Source organism: Typopeltis vanoorti, chromosome 7, assembly GCF_054136105.1.
Source record: "Typopeltis vanoorti isolate ZY-2024b chromosome 7, IOZ_Tvanoo_1.0, whole genome shotgun sequence".
NCBI lineage: Eukaryota > Metazoa > Arthropoda > Arachnida > Uropygi > Thelyphonidae > Typopeltis > Typopeltis vanoorti.
In genome coordinates this window covers 11703541-11724615 of record NC_143555.1, presented here as the reverse complement: position 1 = coordinate 11724615, position 21075 = coordinate 11703541, and the positions used below count along the sequence as shown (strand labels likewise).

Here is a 21075-nt window from a genome sequence, read left to right as displayed (position 1 = left end):
CAACTAGGTTTGGGGCACAAAACGTAAAAAATGCAAAAAAGAAAAATAAATAAATAGATATAAAAGTTCTCTATTTTATATTGTATTTTTAAATTTCGGCAATACACTGCTTTACACACACAAATTCTGCAAGACACTGCAACTCATTTTGATGGGGTTAATAGTAAGTATTTAACATACTTTGTAAAATTTAACTTGTTACATTTAAATTTTTCAACGTTTTTGTCATTTTTGGGTTAGGAGGGTGCAATTTAGAAACTTGCCACAGGCGCTTCACACCCTCGTTACTATACTGCTTATACTGTATTTTTAAATTTGGCAATACACCGCTTTACACACACAAATTCTGCAAGACACTGCAACTCATTTTGATGGGGTTAATAGTAAGTATTTAACATACTTTGTAAAATTTAACTTGTTGCATTTAAATTTTTCAACATTTTTGTCATTTTTGGGTTAGGAGGGAGCAAGTTAGAAACTTGCCACAGGCGCTTCACACCCTTGTTACTGTACTGCTCCTCTCCTTCGTTCTCTACAATTAAGAAATGGGCTACCAAGTTTAAAATGTGGTCGTACCAGCCTTGAAGATGATCCATGTGAAGGATGTCCAAAAAGTGGAACAACACCAGAAATTATTGATCAATTGCGCGATATGGTATTGGATGACCGATGAGTCAAAGTGCGTGAAATTGCTGAGACTATAGGCATTTCAAAAGAATGTGTAGGATATATTTTGCATGAAGAATTACATATGAAAAAGCTTTGCGCAAGATGGGTGCTGCTCACAGCAGATCAAAAATGCACTCGGATGAAAATCTCTGAACAGTGCTTGGAGTGATTTAACAAGAATAAAACTGTTAAAATTTGATTGATTTATTACTATGGATGAGACTTTGATTCACCAGTGCACACCAGAATCCAAACAGCAGTCAAAACAGGACAATAGCCAGTTGTCCTGCCATGACATCGGTGTTTTGTGATGCTAAAGGCATTTTGTTTGTTATCTTGAAAAGGGTAAAACAATAACCGGGGAATATTATTCTGATCTTTTAACCAGACTAGATGAAAAAATTCGTGAGAAAAAACCTGGTTTGCAGAAGAAAAAAATCATCTTTCATCAGGACAATGCACCTGCCACACAAAAGTGTTTTGGAAATGAGAAAATTAAGGGATCTGCAATACGAATTGTTCGAACATCCACCTATTCCCCAGATTTGGCTCCCTCTGACTTCTATCTCTTCCCAAAACTAAAACTCTTCCTCGCTGGCCAGCATTTTTCTTCGAATCAAGAGGTGTTTGCAGCTGTAGAGAAGTATTTTGCAGATCTTACTGAGAACCACTATAGGGATGGGATAATGCTGGAGCATTGATTGAATAAATGTATTACTTTTAAGGGAGATTATGTTGAAAAATGGAAATAATTTTGAAATTATAAATTCGTTTTTTTCTTTGTTATGCTGAGAACTTTTCAGACCACCCTCGTAGAAGACAGGTAAAGAGAGAAGTGGAGATCAGCAACATTATGAATTTGTGAGACTCAGCCTAGGAAACAACAGAATTGTAAGGAGAGAAAAATTTGAGTATGAGAGGAGACTAGTAATGCAATCCAAGGAGAATCCTAATGGATGTTTTTGTTATTATTATTATTATGTAACACTTCCAGGGAGTCCAAAATCTCATCAAGGGAGGGCATCAACTCTACAACTCTCCGTTTCCACCACTCCACCAACCGCAACTACCTTCATCTTCTACACCAACACCATCTACTGCCAACCATCACCACTAGTATTTTCACAGACAATCACAAACATCCATGCCCATGGCAGGATTCAAACCCGTGGCCTTTTGGCTGGAGAGCACTAACCACTTGGCCAACCAGGCCGGCATATTATGCGGCGAGTAGGAGGTAAAATGGCAGCTGAATAGAAATGGGACTTGGGTGACCAATGCAGATCACATAGTTTAGCTATTTAATGGTCACTTTATTAGAGTGTTCCATCCTGGTACAAAACACTTTATTCCTAGAAGGATAATGAGTGGTGACGTGTTAGAAGTCAATGTATTCTGAATACCGAGTACACTAAATGTGAAAGGCAGGGGCACAGAGGAATTTCACTATATATTTTAAGGGGATGTGCTATGGAACCGACTATGCCATTAACTTGGCTGCTTAATGAAAGTCTTGCAATGGGGCATGTTGTTCCTGGAGAGTGGAAGGAGGATAATATAGTACCATTGCATAAGGGTTGTAGTAGAATGGAAATATCAAATTACACGCATGTTTGTATTTCTTTTGTAGTTAAGATTTTGGAGAAATTGGTAAGAACTTATATACAGAAATGGACAATATTAGTTATGCAGGCCAGCATGGATTTGTTAAAGGCACTCTTGTTTTATTTAACATATTAAAAGAAAGACAAATACCAAATAATATCCTAAAAGCTGTCACAAGTATATATGAAAATAATCAAATACAAATAAGATTAAATCATGAGCTATCATATACAAGAGAGATAAACCAAGGGGTCCGACAGGGATGTCCCCTCTCAGCAACTCTTTTTAATATCTACTTAAATGAAATAATAATAAAATGGAGTAAAAATTTACATCAAGGAATTAAACTTTCACCTATAGTTAACTTAAACACTCTCCTCTTTGCAGACGACCAAATAATAATTACAAATTCTGAAGATAACTTACAGAAAGCTATTTTAAATCTAAATGAGATATCCAAAGATTATGGTATGATAATATCAACGGAAAAATCAAAAACTATGGCCTTTAAAGGACAAGATCCAGCAAGAACTAAAACGGTATTAGATAACAAGATCTTAGAACAGGTGAATTCATTTAACTACCTACGATGTATGATCACTTATGAAAATAAAAAAGATATAAACATAAAAATTGCAAAATATTTAAAAATAACAGGAGTAATTAACTCTATATTTAAACCAAACCTAGTTCAAAAACAAACCAGGCTAAAAGTATACAATACATTAGCCCTACCGGTCTTAATGTATGGAAGTGAAATCTGGACAATAAAACAAAGAGACAAACAAAGATTAACAGCAGCAGAAATGAAGTTTATGAGATAAACTGCAAAGTATACCCTATTTGATCACAAAAGAAACAAAGATATTATGAAAGAATTAAACCAAGAACCAGTAATTGAAAAAATTAAAAAATATAGACATAGATGGATGGAACACGTTCAAAGAATGAAAACAGAAAGATTACCAAAACAAGCCTTAAAGTACAAGCCATTAGGAAAAAGAAAACCAGGACGTCCTCTTAAACGATGACTTCTAAGGCCGGAACAGGCCATACTAGGCCTAAATCCTTGATACGTATGATGATGATGATGACTCTTGTTTTAGTAATCTAGTAACCTTTTACAATAGAGTAACAAAGAAGTGGATGAAAGTAAAACATGCACTATCTTTTTTTTTTTCTTTTGGTGATGGTGGGGGGGGGGTTCAAAGGCATATGACAGTGTGCCACATGACAAGTTGGTGTTTAAGATGCAACATATAAGTCTGGATATCTGGAAAATGGACTGGATTAGTAACTGGTTTTCTGATAGATTTCAGAGAGTTGTATAAGGGAGATCAATATTAGGGAGTAGAAAAGTTAGAAGTGGTGTTCCACAGAGTTCAATACTGGGACTATCACTGTTCAATCTTTATGTAGTCCTGTAATACTGTCATGGGACTACAGAAGAGATATTCAGTTGTTTGTAGATGATGTGAAGCTTGAAGGGTTATTGGTAATAGAATTGATGTTTTGGCTCTTCAAATGATTTGAATAAGCTGAAAATGTGAACAAAGAATTGGGTATATTTTGTTTAATGTAGCAGTATGTAAAGTTTTGAAATTTGGGATCCCCAGATGGGATGCTTCCTACTCACTTGGTGGAGTTATTCTGGAGGAAGCAAGGAATCTTGAGACAGTTCAAATTAGATAGTAATTTGAAGTTCAGAGGCCATATTGAAAATGTTGTGAAAATATCTCAGAGAACTGTCTGAATATTGAGGAGGACATTGACCACAAGAGATAAAAGGATGTTTGCCCCATAAATATAAAGATTTCATCAGACCACATCTGAAATTCTGTGGTTAGATCTAGTCACCAGGATTTCAAGAGGGTGAATTGATCTTGGATATGGTTTAGACACACAGGAAAATTGATAGGAGTACTGTACAATGCTGATTATGAGGATAGACTCTGGACATGGAGACTGTCGAGTGTGGTGAATAGAAGACAAAGGGGGGGGGAGTATGAATAAGATTTTTAAGCTGTTGAACAGTTATTATCATATTAACACTGAGGAGATTTTTCATATTGTAGAAAGAGAGGAAAAAAACAAGGACAAGCAGCCATCATTGGAAGTTACAATAGCAAGTGGTGAGTAAAAGGATAAGAAATAAATTATTTTATTTTTTATCCTTTTATTTTGCCATTTCATTGTTCTACGTCCTTCATACAGTGCTATCTTGGACAGCCTTCTGGACAATAATCCATCTTCTTCTCCCCCCCCCCCCCCCCGCAAACAGTCCCCATTGCTGAGATGTACATTAATGTATCAGGTCATTAGTCACATTCTTGAATTTATACTGAATTTTATGTTAGCATTTGTTTCATGTTTAAGACATGTGTTTTGGCTATTTGTACTTTTTCCCCCCCTAATTTCCTATTCACACGACTTTGATTAAACAGGTATTCTTCTTTTTATTCTCTTCTTTTTCAATTGTCCTTAAAATCGGCCATTTCATTTGCAACAACCCAATACATATAAACATGTTGCTCTCCAGCCCAATTTAATTTTGTAACCTAATAGATAATAATAATAATAGGACTCTAGCTTTGATGTAGTAAAGGTTTTTTTTTTCCATCTCATCACTTTCCTGAAGTTCAGTACCATCAATATAGTACAGAAAGTGATTTCTTTCTCTTAAACTGTATCACCTTATGCTTGGTCACATTAAGCTAGTAGCCATTTACCTCTGCCCTTACAACTAATCTCTTTAAGTCTTTCAGCAGGATCGCTGAATCACCATCACCTTCATTTGTCACTCTCCCAGATTAGTATCATAAGCAAACAACTGAATATTTCCTGTATAATAATTTCTTATATCACTGATATACAAACTAAACAACAGAATACCAAGTATTGAGCCCTGGTACACCACTGGTCACTTGTCTTCTCCTGGGTTCCATAAATCATTCTTTAATATCTGTCCATCAGCCTTGGATCAAGGAGTCCAACTCATCGTGGGAGGGCACCTACTCTACAACTCTCTGTTTCCACCACTTAACTCAATCCACCAACTATAGCAAACTGCATCATTGACCAATACCAACTACTGTCCACCACGCTAGTATTTTCACAGACAATCACAAACATCCATGCCCACGGCAGGATTCGAACCCACAACCTTTTGACAGGAGAGCAGATAAGCTAACCACTTGCCCAACCATGCTAACATCTATCTAAAAGAGAATGATAATAATGTAAGAATAATTAGTAATTTATCAACATACTTACTTTCTCTTCACTACTGAGTAAAGGATTTTTATGGAATCCTTAGATACTGAGCCCAAACTTGAGAACTGTAGTCATGGTTGGTAAGATTTCTAATTTGTATTAAGCTGATAGTCATTCAGAAGTAAATTAATAACACTTTAAACAAAAAAGAGAAAACCTAATTTCTGGGATGTTGAGAAAGTAATATTTGAAATATGTTTATGCCAAAAAAGATTGCAGAATGCAGTTATCCCAAGATGAGAAATTTCATTTTATGCAGAGAATTAGGTATTGTCAAAAGTAAGACTGAAAGTAAAGTGTTATTTTTTGCAAGTGGAATTGGATACTGCTGGACTTTGCAAAGGCATATGACAGAATACCACATGGAAAACTATTACAAAAGGTATTATTATTATTATTAGAATTATTATTAAAATCTGACCTCCATAGAGTCAGAGACTCATCATGAGAGGTACAAACTATTGCACACAATGCTTATCATTAGATGGATCAATGGAGAATGGATATGAAGCTAGCAACATAGATTGAAGTGGCTGGCAGACAGACAGACAGACACCAGAGAGTAGTATATGGTGGAGTGGAATCTAGAAGAATGAGGGTGACTACCTCAGTTCTCTACTAGGGCCACTACTCTTTAATTTGTATATCAAATGATATAAACTGCGGACTCCAAAAGTAAATAAAAAGAAGCGTTCAAATTGCCTGGAGTGCATTCAGAAAATTGAAAAACATTTTTCAAAACAATGATGTCCTACTCTGTTTAAAAAGGAAGACATTTAACCAGCGTATACTTCCAGTCATCACATATGATTGTGAAACTTGGTCTCTAACAAAAGCACTGGCAAATAAACTAGCAACAACTCAAAGAAAAATGGAAAAGCTGATGCTAGGCATCACATGAAAAGATAAGAGGTGAAACACCTAGATAAGAAGCCAGACTCGTATCGCTGACATCGTTCTTCACCACAAGTGACTAAAATGGAAATGGGCTGGACATCTATCCAGAAGAGAAGATGAGCGATGGACCAACATACTAATGAACTAGATTCCAAAAGAAGGGAAATAAGGCAAAGGCCATCCTAAAAGAAGGTAAAGTAATGAATTGTCAAATTTTGTGGAGAAAAATTGGTCATCCATTGCCAAGAAAAGAGAAAGTGGAAGGAACTGGAGGAGGCCTTCGTCCAGCAGTGGACAGAAAAGAAGTGACTGAAAAGAAGAAGATTTAGTTGTTTGCTGATGATCAAACTTGGGGACATTTTGCAATATTAAATTGGTAGTCATTATTCTTAACTGTCTAAACTAATGAAAACTATTGGTAGTCATTAGTTTAGACAGCTAAGTTTGGCAAGTGCAAGAAGAATGATTGTTATGGGAGATTTTAACTTCAGTAGTATAAATTGGAGAGAGGAAGATGCATGTAGCAATAGGGGAATGGAATTTCTAGAATTCTTGAGGGACAAATGTCTTAGGCAACATGTAACAGAGGGAACAAGAGGTTTAAGAGTTTTGGATTTGGTTATAGCATCAGAAGAGTTGATAATAACTGAGTTGACGTCTCTCCCACCAGTTGCAGAGAGTGACCATATGGTGTTGCCTTGGAAAATGAATAGACATACAGGAGTATCAAAGAGACGGGAACTTATGTGGAATTATAAGGCAGGTGATTATAATAGTCTTAGACGTCAACTTCGAGAAGTTTCATGGAGGGAGGAATTGGAAGGCCGGGATATCACTAGTGCGTGGGAAATTGTGAAAGAATATTTGTTATCAGCAATGGTAAGTTGTATACCACGAGTGAAGAATAGGACGCAATTTGGAGTAAAGTGGATGACAAACAATATTAAACAGGAATTGCATGCGAAAAACAGGCTATGAAAGAGATATAAAGAGACAGGTGAAGAGATGCATGAGGAATATAAGACACAGGCCAGAAGAGTGACTAGTGTGGTAAGGAAAGCGAAACTGGAATATGAGAGGAGATTGGCCCTAGGATCCAAAGAAAATCTTAGGGAATTTTTTAGCTATGTGGCCAGTAGGAGGAGAAATGACTGTGGAAGAATGATATTGTGGGATAAAAATGGGAATAGAGTGACTGATGCAGAAGACACAGTGGAATTGTTCAATGAACACCTTATGGGAGTATTTCATCCTAGAGGAGTCAGTTTTAATGCTAGAAGGACAGGACTGGTTCGAGGTCTGGAGGTACAGGAGGAGAGTGTGTTTCAGATACTGAGTACTCTGGATGTCAGTAAAGCTGTGGGACTGGATGGTATTTCACCACGAGTTTTGAGAGAATGTGCTAGGGAATTGACAGTGCCTTTAACATGGCTTTTCAATGAAAGTCTGGCTTTGGCAAAGGTGCCCAGGGAATGGAAGGAAGGTAAGATAGTGCCATTGCATAAGGGTGGTAACAGACTGGAAGTGTCTAATTATAGGCCAGTCTGTGTGTCATCAGTAGTTGTTAAGATCTTGGAGAAAGTAGTGAGGAACCGTATACAGCATTGGGCAGATGGGGGTAATGTTATCTGTGAGAATCAACATGAATTTGTGAAAGGATGCTCTTGTTTTAGCAATATGCTAGCCTTTTATAATGAAGTTACAAGAACATTAGATGAGGGAAAGGCATATACTGCAATTTTCTTAGACTTGGCGAAGGCATTTGACAGGGTGCCACATGATAAGCTGATATTTAAGTTGCAGCACATGGGTCTGGATGTCAGATTGGTCAACTGGATTCAGGATTGGCTGTCTGATAGGTATCAGAGTGTTGTGTATGGTGGAGCAGTTTCCAGGAGGCAGAGGGTTACAAGTGGGATCCCACAGGGCTCAGTACTAGGACCTATATTGTTTAACCTTTATAACAATGACATAGCCAGTGGATTGCAGGGGGATATTCAGTTGTTTGCGGATGATGCGAAGCTGGGAAGGATTATTAGTAATAGTGCAGATGTGGTAGCCCTGCAAGAGGATTTAAATAAGCTAGATAGATGGGCAAATGAATGGGGATGTCAGTTTAATGCAGCAAAATGTAAGGTCTTGAGGTTTGGGAAACATCAATGGGATGCTGCGTACTCTATGGGAGGAGTTATACTGGAGGAAGGTAGGGGAGACAAGAGATCTGGGGTTGATGATTGATAGAAACCTGAAGTTTAGGGGACATATTGCAAAGGTGGTGAAGGTAACACAGAGGATTGCTGCTATTATGAGAAGGACACTGACCTGCAGAGATAAGAGGGTTATCATTCCATTGTATAAGTCTCTGATCAGACCACACTTGGACTATTGTTCTCAGACTTGGTCCCCAGGATTTGAAGGGGATAAATTAACTGTGGAAAGGATACAAAGACGGATGACAAAGATGGTTTCAGGACTGTACAAGGATAGTTATGAGGATCGGCTGAGAGAATGTGGACTGCAGAGTTTGGTGGATAGAAGAAGGACAGGTGATATGATTGAGACTTTTAAACTGTTGAGAGGTGGTTACAAGGTTGACACTGGGGAGTTCTTTCGCTTGGTTGAACAGCGGGAAGGAGTGATGACAAGAGGCCATTCGTGGAAGTTACGAAAGGAAACTGTGAGCAAGAGGGTAAGGAATGGTTTCTTTGTGTGGAGGGTGGTTGAGCCGTGGAATGCATTGCCTGATGGAGTGGTGGGAGTGAGAACGGTCAGTGAGTTTAAAGAGTGGTATGATAGACTTTGTGTTTCTCGGGGGGGGGGGGGTCTCCCCTCGATGAGCCTTTTGACTCCTTGGAGGCCTGAATAATAATAATAATAATAATTATCCTTCATCCACAATGCCAATTAATTTAAATTCAAACCTGCATAATGAGTATCACATGAATGGTACCGGATTGCAGGAAATTGAAGACCTGGGAATAACGGTGGACAGAGAATGGAAGATCAGAGGTCATATTGCAAAAGTTGGTAGAGGAGCGGATGTTAGTGAAATGTTCTTTACTTGTTAGTGAGTTTTTCACTTGTTAGTGAAAAACTCACTAACAAGTAAAGATAAGAAAGTTATTATCCCTCTTTATAAGCTTTTATTATTATTATTATTATTATTATTATTATTATTATTATTATTATTTTTATTTGACACCTCCAGGGAGTCCAAAGACTCATCGAGGGAGATTTGGTATCTTGGTATCTTGATTATTATTTGGAATCTTGATTACTGTGCACAGATTTGGTCAGCTGGGTTTCATGGGAATCAGGAGATGGTAGAAAGGATGCAGAGAAGAATGTCCAGCTGGAGAAATGACTGTGGGATGCTCCCTATGATGATAGGTCAAAGATTACAGATTTTATTTGATAAGCAGAAAACAGGGGGCATGATAGAAATTTATAAGATATTAAAGGGGTTTTATGAAATTGACACAAAGGAAAATTTTCAATATATGACAAATAGTCAGAGAACAAGTGGGAGACTAAAACCATCCTCCATAAAAGATCTGCAAGAGTATGGTTAAAAGGGGGTATGCAGACTAGATTTTTGCTTGGAGAATGGTGAATAATTGGAATGGATTGCCAAAATTAGTTGTGAATACTCTGGCAGTGAATCAGTTTAATGAGAGGTATGATAGACTTTGTGTGTAAAATATTTAGTTTTAGTCTCCCACGATGAGTCTCTGGGCTCCATGGAGATACCATATAATAATAATAATAAAATAAGATAGCATGGAGTTCTGAGGAATCTCAAGTAGCTGCACTTTATATCTCAAAGGCATTTGATGCTGTTGGCACAAAAGTTGAATAAGTAAGCTACAATCGTATGGTTTGTCTTCTGACTTCTGCAACTCAGTTGCTAGAACTAGCCACAGTTCTAGCAACTATGTGTTATAGTAAATTGATCTTTATCCTTAACATTTGAAGCAGTGCTGAGGTTCCACAAGTTGTCAAAATCACTTCACTGAAATATTCTCTGAAAATCTAATTTTAGACATTAATATTCAAGAAGTTTTGTTTTAATCATATTTATTTTACCATCGAGTGTAGTGCAATGTTTGTTAAATGAGAAAAGGGGATTGTAAGTGCAATGTCATCAACTGTGTATTGGATTAACAGTCAACTGGAGAAGATCACTAATATTGTTAAAATTCTGCTAGAGAGGACGTGAAAAAATACTATTATGAAATGGCTACAGCAAAAACAGTGCTATTATTATTACTATCATTACATGAACCTCCAAAGAGTCCAAGGTCTCATTTTGGAAGAGCACACTACTCTACTACACAACTCACCATTCTCTCCACTCAATCCTCCAACAAAACTATGACAATACTACCATCAACACATATTGCCATTTACTGCCCATAATCACCACAAACCTTAATTTTTGTCTGTAAATTGTAATAAAGTAAATAGTAAATTGGTGATTGTGATAAATTGTGAATTGTGATAAAAGTAATTGGGCAGATGTGGTGGGGAAATCCCAACCAGCACATGGTTTGGATAGGACTGGCTATAGACCTAAAAATGAACTGCTGTATTTATAAATGCCAGAAGTGTCAGAAATAAGGGGGATGAAATTATTTCAGTGAATATGATATTGTAACAAAGATGATAGCAGTAAGGAAATAAACGCTGCATGGGAAATGACAAAAAATACATAACAGCATCAATGTGTGAATGTATACAGAAGGCCAATAGCTGAATAAGAGAGGTGTAAAATGGATGAATATGGAGCTTAAGCAAGAAATCTGGAAAAATAAAGTACAGTAATAGCCGCCTTACACTACCCCGACTTACGCTAATCAGGAGTTACGCGGTTTCTTATATGTAGGTATTCCCGTCCCACTTCACGCCTCACCACTAGTCGTATCTTTCCAGCACTGGCTGCATTCGCCAGTGTCGCACATACTGTGAACAAGCACTGACGTGTTTCATGCGGTCTCCATTCATACACGATTTTTATAGTCTACAAACCTTCATCATCATCATCAAATTCCTGCCATGTACCCTCAAGAGGTGTACAGGATATGATAGTACTACATGAAAAATTTACACCATTACTAACTTCCTATCTACAATTTTCCTCCAAATCAGTCTGTTACTTGTCAAGACCAACATTATCAGATCTTATATTTCTGTCCTCTAAGGCACTTTGTACCGTATCAATTCACCTATATCTTGGTCTTCCTCTGGGTCGTTTTCCTGCCAACCTGGCAGAGAACACTTGTTTTGCCAATCTTTCCTCGCCCATTCTGTTTAAAGGACCATACCACCTTAGATTAGCTCTGCTAATGCATTCCTGGATACTGACAATGTCAAGTTCTTTCCTAATATCCTCATTTTTAATATGATATTGCCATTGATGCCATCTGTTCACGCCTCTATAGTTAAAATAAGTTAAACTAATAAGTTTTAACTCATAAGTTAAAACTGGTTTGAACACAACCAAAATACAAAATGATGGTACAACATGACAAAAAAAAAAAGTCTACAAACCTTGTGACTGTTTAATGTTATGTTCTTGATAAAAATTTTATCACATAAACAATAATAATGTCGTCCAAAAGAAGCAAGTCCGATTCTTCTACAGCTAGCAAGAAAAGAAAAACATTGACTTTGGAAGCAAAACTCAACATCATTAAGGATTTTGAAGGCGGAATGAAAATTTGTGAGCTAGCAAAGAAGTTTGATCTACAGGAATCCACAGTAAGAACAATCATAAAAGAAAGGTTTACAGATTTTGGAGGACATAGATTCTAACGAGGAATGAATTGTAGCCACAAGGCAAGGAATAAAAAAATCATTAGCTTGCTATGAAGAAATTTAGCGTGACAAGAAAAAGACATTATGCTGTCAGACGAATCTATTAGATTTTATGAAACCATCGACATCGAAATAACTTTCTTTTTTATGTACGAAAAACTACAATTATGATTATATTTCTTAAAAAATATAGGTGTTTTTGTAAACCTTTGGTCCCAATTGTATGTTTGTATATATAAATGACATGCAAAATTATACCCCAAGTTATGCGACTTCAACTTACGTGCTTTTTGTTGGTCCCACCTACCACGTAACTTTGGGGTATGACTGTATTTTGGAGGAAGTACAAGATGAATAATGGTAATAATCAGTCACATGAAGAGTATAAAGAGCAGGACAGGAGAGTGACTCAGTTAGTAAGGAAAACAAAAGTAGAGTATGACCAGAAATTGGCAAATCAGGCAAAGAAAAACTCTGGATATTTTTTTTTTTAGATTATGTGGCACATAGAAAGAAGACTGATCATGGTAAAATGAAGTTAATGGATGAAAGTGGTAGAAAGGTAACTGTTGCAGAAGACATTGTTGAGGTATTCAGTGATCAATTTATAAGGGTTTCATCCTGATCAGAGCGGAATCATGATGAAATTAAGTGTAGAGGACATAGGAGGGAATGGCTTAATTGTGAGTGAGCAGGAGGTATTTGAAGAAATAAATAACCTTGATGTCAATAAGACAATACGATTTGATGACATATCACTAGGCATCTTAAGGGAATGTTCCAGGGAATTGGTAGTAACATTGTAATGGCTGTTTAATACGAGTCTTACAGCAGCACAGGTTCCAAGAAGGTAAAATTGTTCCACTGCATAAAGGTGGTGATAAGGCTGTAGCTTCAAATTATAGGCCAATCTGAATGTCTGGAGCTGTGGTGAAGATACTGGAGAGAGATTGGTGAGAAGTAGGATACAGAAATGGGTTGATAACAGCAGTATTCTCTGTGATGATCAGTGGGTGTGTTAAGGGGAGATCATGTTTCACTAACTTATGTACTATAACAAGATGACAAATACCTTGGACAGGGGAGATGCATATGCAGTGGTGTACTTAGATGTTGCAAAGGCTTTTGATTGACTGCCACATGATAAGCTCTTAAATAAACTGAAACAGATGGAATTGGATAACAGATTTCTGAGTTGGATCAGTTACTGGCTGTCGAACAGGTATCAGAAAGTTGTATATGGAGGGGAGGGAGTATCCCGAAAGAGAAAAGTCACTAGTGATGTGCCACAGGAGTCAGTTTTTGGGGCCATTGTTGTTCAAGTTGTATGTTAATGATATTTGGATGGGTTTAACTAGTGATATGCAACTGTGTGCAGATGATGCAAAACAGGAGAGCAATGCAGAGTCAAGTGGATGTTATGGCCTTACAAGAAGACTTGAATAGATTGCTTTAATAGGTAGATAAGTGGAACTGTCAGTTAAATGTTGCAAAGTGTAAGGTTTTGAGATTTGGTAAACAATGATGGGATGTGAAGTATAAAACTTGATGGGGAAACTTTAACGGCAGTAGAGGAGATGAGAGATCTAGGAGTGATGGTTTGCATGGACCTGAAATTGAGGGGCCACATTGCACAAGTTGTGAAGATGTCACATTGGATAATGGCAATGATGCGGAGGACCCTGACATGCAGAAATAGGGCGGTCATGATGTCATTGTATAAGGCCTTGGTCAGACCTCATATGGATTATTGTGCACAGATTTGGTTGCTGGGTTTTCATGGTGACGAGGATATGTTGGAAAGAGTCCAGAGAAGATTCACAAAGGTAGTCAGTGGATACTAAGGCAAATTGATGTTAAGTCATTTGCCTCTATATACATAAGAAGCCCAGTCGTGAAGTTACTTTACGTGCAAACTTTGTTTTGTTTACACTCGGATAAAGGATGAAACCAAAAATATAATTTTTAGCATCTTTAATTTATCAACAGGATACTGCACCCTTCAAATGGAAAAGACCTGAGTTAGATTCCCATCATGACAAGAGGAATCTTTATATGTGCTTTTTCAATTTAAGGTGAGTTATCCAATCTCAAGTGGAGGAAGCAGGGTTTTTTCTCCCAGACACTCAGGTTTTTCATTCTGCACACAGGAAAATTGGGCATGAGAACACATGCAATTTATAGACAAAAATGTTTTTGGTGGTGTGGTAGATAGCTTTAATGTAGTTGTATGTAGTCGGAGATTTAAGTAGTGGGAGAGATGATGAAATGTGTATAGCAGAATGCCTTCCCGCAATAAGTTTTTCAGCTCCTTGGAGGTGTCATGTATTAATAATAATAATAATAATAATAATAATACACTGTCTGAACTCCCGCCATCCTCTTAGTCAAATACATACCATGCCTCTACCACTCCATGAGAAAACTTACTACTTCTCTGCTTAGTCACTGTTCTTTGCTTATTCCCCTTGTTCAATTTTGAAAAATCTCACCAATGTAAAAATACCCTGGAATATAAGATCTCAACTTCTTAATTGTTTTAATCATATTTTCTCTTTATCTTCTATTCACCAGAGTGTAGATTACATGCCTGCAGAGAATGCTCCAAATCATTCCCTTAATACCATTTTTGTTATTTTGTATAGCCAACTAAGTTACTTAATACCATTCACTATGAAATATAAACACAATAAGTCAGATGCTGTCTGATATATATATATATATATATATATATATATATATATTGTGGAACAATAAAATGAAATAATCACCTTTTTATCTCTCTACACACTCTGCTCGGCTCAGAAATATACTTTTGATCTTCTCATCTTCAAAGTTCTATTCCTACATGAAACCATCCCCTTCCACCATCCACCCTGAGAATGGTAGTTTCCTTGCCCTAACCCTCAGATAAAATTGTATAAAGAAGTTGTGTGTATTAGGGAGAAAAACTGATACAGATGCAGGATGCTGACAGTAATTTCATTTATTATTATTATTCAAAATTATACAAGCTATTGGCATGAATATTGACAACATTACCTGCACATAGCACCATTTCTCCATGGCAGGTATGCACTCAATCCTGCAACCTCTCACTAACAATATAATACAATACGCACTAACAAGTAAAGATATCGAGGTTATCTAAAGCATTATCATAATATACTACACATTAAAATAATATTATAACTATTTGCTCTTATGGAAAAAACAGTTATAAAAATATACCAGAAGGACTGTCTATTTCCGTAATCTTTTTGCTTCCAGCAAATACTGCATATCCGGTTACAGATGAGGTGATGACAGAGCCAGGTTTAACAGTAACAGGCAACCACGTAACTAGAAGAGTGCCATCCTGGGGTCCTGCTTCCACCTGTATATTGACTGGAGGATCAGGAAGACCTACAGAAATATAGGAACCTAATAACTAAAAAAGGAAATATTCTTTGGCCATTTTATTCACTATTATGTTTTCTATATTTATCTTTTTAAGAAAAGTATATTCTTTATATGAAGTTATAACAATAACCTTTCTTAATTTTGGAACATAGATGGCATAGTGTATTTAGAATTCATGACTAAATAAATGCATATAATAACCACAGTAATAAGTTTTAATAAGTAAATATTTCATCCTAAGTATCTTAGGACATCGTCAGTACAGTTAATTCAAACAATACTAGGAATAACATACAGTTAGGGTTCATGATTACAATGGAATCCCAATATGCATGCAGTAGCATGTTATAAAATTAAATTAAAATATATCTGGAGGGGGGGGGAAACAAAGATTATAAGATAACATATATAAAAAAATTATTTTACACAATTTTGTATGACAATTTCCCATACTTTAGAAATAGCAAGAACGTCGTTAAGTTTAGATTTGGTCTGTGAAGTAGGGCTTCAGCACTTTCTTTATATAAACGTTCATGTTTAAATAAAGATCTATGTAGAAATTTGGTCTTTTTTCAATGGATCCTATGGTTTGGGTTTTCAACTCCATGTTGTGCAAGGCCAGATTTCTGCAGTTTGATAATATGGATATGGTCTTGATGTTCAAAATGTGTTTATGAATGGATCTACCTGTCTGTCCATAGTAAGACAATTTGCAGGAGCATGGAACTTCGTACATGCCAGGTAGCATCAGAGGTGAGAGTTTGTCTTTAGGAGAAGGTAACAAGTTATAGATCTGGTTGATTGGTTTGTAGGTAGTAGCAAGTTTGTATTTCTTCATAATTTTTGAAAGACGTTTGGAGATGCCTTTGACATAAGGTATGGGAATCCTACGGGCTTGTTCGTGTCTAGGTTGATGTGTGGGGAAGTGACTGATGATTTTTTGAGTTCTTTTAAGATTGTATCCATTTATCCATATAACACGCTACTGCATGCATATTGGGATTCCATTGTAATCATGCATCCTAACTGTATATTATTCCTAGTATTGTTTAGATTAACTGTACGACGATGTCCTAAGGTACTCAGGATGAAATATTTACTTATTAAAACTTGTTACTGTGGTTATTACGTGTGTTTGTTTATTCATGCCTGATAATGTCACTTAACTCCGAGTTCTAATGTTGGAATAATGAAAAAAACAACAAAAACAACTGAAGACTTGGATTAGAAGAGTCCATCCTGACATTCAGTAACTTCCTCCTCCACACAGTAATACTATATATGATATAAACATGCAAATGAGTTCAGAGTCTTGCCTTCACTTTCACTGCCTTGGCCATCTACATACAGTCCAGATGGCATCAGCTGACCTCCATTTCTCTGTGAAACTAAAAAGCAGATTGAGACAGACATCATATCACTGATCCAGTCAAGAAGTAGCACAGATGTAGTATCATCAACAAGGTTTTAAGTTCCATTATTATGAACACATGAAACTACCTGGATTTTGCACAAAGTGTTCAGCCCACAGAGGTGATTATGTTGAAAAATAATTGTGTGAAAATGCAGAATAAAGTTAAAAAGTATCATTCTCTCTTTCAATAAGCATATATATTTATTGAATATTTATTACAAAAAAAAAAAAAAAAGAAACACACACACACACACATATATATATAATATGCCTGAATCTCTCTATTAAAAGAAAATTCTCCATGGTATCACAACTCTATTTGCACATGTTTTACAAACTGGTCACTTGCTACACTTTTAGTTAGAACATAAAGGTGCAGAATATGAGCATCCCCAACCAATGGCATACCCAGAGGGAGGTAAAGCCCCCCCCCCCCCCAAAGAAAAAGTTAAACACTAGAAAATTTTTAGTAGTTTTAGAAAATTTATGTTGTGTCGTGTCTTCTATTTCTATACTACTTATGAATTAGCGATCATTGCAGATGCTCAGACATAGGTCATATGCGATGCGTAGTGTATTCTCAAATTGTCTACTCAACTCGCCCCCCCCCCCCCTCAAGATTAAATCCTGAGTGTGCTACTGTCCCTGTCAACTTTTATATGGAAGTTCCCAAGCAGAATGCTGTAAACATGAGCTCACAAAGATAACACATAACATTTGAAATTTAATAAAAATCACATCATCATCATCAAATTCCTGATATGTACCCTCAAAAGGTATAAGTTGATTGGTTGGTTTATGGTGTACTGATACAAGGACAGCAAAAGTCATAGTGAAGGTTACAGCAGTACACAAAGTATTAACAAATACTCAGGGATAAATTAGTAAATAATATGTATGTACAACAATTAAGTTAAGCAATACAGCATTCACATATAAATAAAATTTATAATCAAATGTGTTTGTATAAATTAATTATTTGTAAAAAATTAAAAAGTCATGGAGTTTGTCCGAGTCTGATAGCATCTTCTTAAGTGTATATGACTTGGCTAGATAAGTAAAAATTTCATTCATCTCTCATGTGAAGTGCTGGCACTCCACCAGAATATGACAAATGGTAAGACATGTTACATGTTTTACACATAGGTGGGTCATCAGCCCTCACTAAATAAGAATGTGTGAGATGACTGTCACCTATGCGGAGCCTAGCAAGAACAACTTCCTCTCTCCTGTTTCTACATTAACTAGACTGCCAATGCTTAATTTCGGGCTTAATATCATGTAATTTGTTTTTTAGTGCTTTCTGCCATGATGACTTCCACTAGGAAGTTAGCTTTGATCTTATAAACCATGTGTAGTCTGTTTATAGTACTGTCAAACAACACATGGAGAAAGTATGAGCTGATCTAGCCAGCTGTGTCTATAGTCCAACTACCCTCATTTTACAAGTATGATAATAAATTAGGAAGTAATCAACATGTAGAGTATTGCTTACAGTGGAAGGAAGTGAACGGGGTATTCACTTGGTGAACACCCTGTTCTTGATGAAATGGATGATTAAGTGTATGTCCCACTCTGACTTCAAACCTCAGCTAGACAGAAAGATTTTATTAAATACAGGAAGGTGTCCTCTGTGATCCAGGTTATAGAGGTCTTTTAATGTGCTATATCTCCAGGCTGCATCATAAGCTTTTTCCATGTCAAAGAACACTGAAATCAGATGTTCTTTCTTCAGGAATGCATCTCTTATTCAAATTTCTAAAATTCATAGTCATTGTCCAAAATTGAACAATGACTATGAAAGCCACATTGCATATTGGACAGAAGATCATTACTTTCTACATACCAAAGAAGTCTGGCATTAACCATTTTCCCCAATATCTTACAAAGCCAGCTGGTCAGAACAAGAGTTGATAATTATTTTCTTGCATTGGATTTTTTCCTAGTTTTGGGATAAAAATGAAACTGATTTATGCCAAGAATCTGGAAATGCTTCCTCTGCAAGTACTCTGTTGTATAGTAAGAGAAAGAGATTCATGCAAGAAGATAGAAGATGTTTTATCATTTCATAATGGATGTCATCATGCCCCACTGCACTAGAGTGAAATAACAAAAGAGATCTTTTTTAGTTTCTCCTTAATGAATGGCCAATTTTAGGGTTCAACCCCATTGGTAGACAAATTTTATCCACTGTTTTTCCTTGTTGCTCTTTTAATATTAAAAATTCATGAGGATATGACGCTACTGTTGAGATTCTGGCAAAATTTTCTCCCAAAGTGTCTGCAATAGCTTTGGAATCAGCAATAATACATCCATTATGGTCTAAGGTAGACAAAAGGTGTGTTATGTAGCTGTCTTTTATTTTTCAGATTTTATCCCCAACCTTTGCACTGGTTATTTGATTAACTGATGAGGTAAATTGGATCCAAACTTTTTTTGACTCTGATGTCTCACATAACATGCTGTGTCCTGAGCATGTTTAAAAGCTATTAAGTTTGATGTGGTTGTGGTATCTATGAAATACACCTCACACTCTATGTTGATCTTTTTTTGGCTTCCTAGCATTCTAGGTTATACCAAGGTTTTTGATAAAGTGGAAATCGAAATAACATTTTGGAATTTAGGCTGTTACTGGCTGGACAATGCAGTCTGTTACGTACTTTACTGCTTCATTGATAGATGTTTGACTTACTGTATTAGTATTAAATTGTGCAAGGTAGGAAAAAGTAGTCCACTCAGCCTGATCCATTTTCCATATGGGCATACATGTAGGTCATGAACATGAGAACATGTGAAGACATTGTATAATTGCAAGAAAAGTAATCACTTCTATAGATATCCATATCCCACGCGAGGAGCAGAAAATGCAGGAGAGCAGACTGTAAGATCAATTGCAGAATGTGAGCAGGTAGGCATATGGATGAAAGTATTGAGTCTATTATTCAAAAGAGAGAGGTGATTAGGGTCAAGGATTTGTTCAATAATATGACCTCTTCCATTTGTGTGAGCATCCTGGAGAATGCTGTGCCCATTGAAATCACCCAGAAGAAATATGTGTTCAGAATTTGCAAGATAAAGTTATCAAGATCGATTTCATTTAACTAAGCACTCAATGGTAAAAAATTGAACATACTGTAATAAGAAATCCCACAGATAAGGGAATCACTACTGCTTCCAGAGCAGTATTAAACTGGACATGGTGGAAAGGAATATGAATGTCTAAGTCTACTAGTATAGCTACTCCTCCATGAGCAGACCATCTCGGGTTCTGTCCTTGTGTACTGTTGTATGCAACAGAAAGCATATTTAAGATCCTCGTTGAATCTTAAATATGCTTTCTGCAGACAGAAACAGAAAGGGTTGTGTTTCTGCAGTAAAATCTTAATATGATTGATATTTTGCTAAAACCAACAACGGTTCTATTATAGAAATTTTTCTACTGTTTAGGTTTCAGGGACTTGTCTGATTTCTGAAAGTTTGAGGACTTACCCATGTCAGGTTTATATCTCTCATTAGATTTTGGGGAGTTCTGATGACCACTGTCTGTCTATTCCTCTGGAAAAATATCCAGTACATTACTGGGTGTGTCGGGATCTCAGGGCAAGTTCAAGTTACTTTCAGCAGATACTGAAGTATCCATTCTTCCATGGGGATTTCTGTGTCTGCTAGTTTATCTGTAAGGGTTATCCTCACCATAATTTTTTTGACATGTGGGTTTTCATTAAATGGAACCATTTTTGGATTTTGGAAGTGATTGGTGTCCTCAAGAGAGAAGCACTCGTGATCATAAAGCTCAGGTATGTTGAAATTATGAGATGCTGTTGACAGTTTTGCTGAGACCTTCTCAGCATCAGAGGATTTCAGAACAGGTGTAGTGGTGGCTAGTTCCTTGTTGCATCCTGATATGATATATTTTGTTCTGTTTTAATTTCCTTTTCATCTTTCTATTTCTGACATGCATGGGAGTAAGCTGAGTGATCTCCCTGATAGGTGACACA

The 21075-nt window shown here is 36.5% G+C and overlaps 1 protein-coding gene across 1 annotated transcript in view; it reads right to left on the bottom strand.

Moving 5' to 3' along the window:
- The window catches only part of LOC150104484 (RIMS-binding protein 2-like), a 635427-nt gene that overhangs the window by 288518 nt on the left and 325834 nt on the right, over positions 1-21075 (bottom strand). The window contains exon 11 of the mRNA XM_090395563.1: positions 15493-15666. Coding sequence (XP_090251689.1) covers positions 15493-15666 — 174 coding nt within the window. The remainder of the gene's footprint in view (positions 1-15492; positions 15667-21075) is intronic.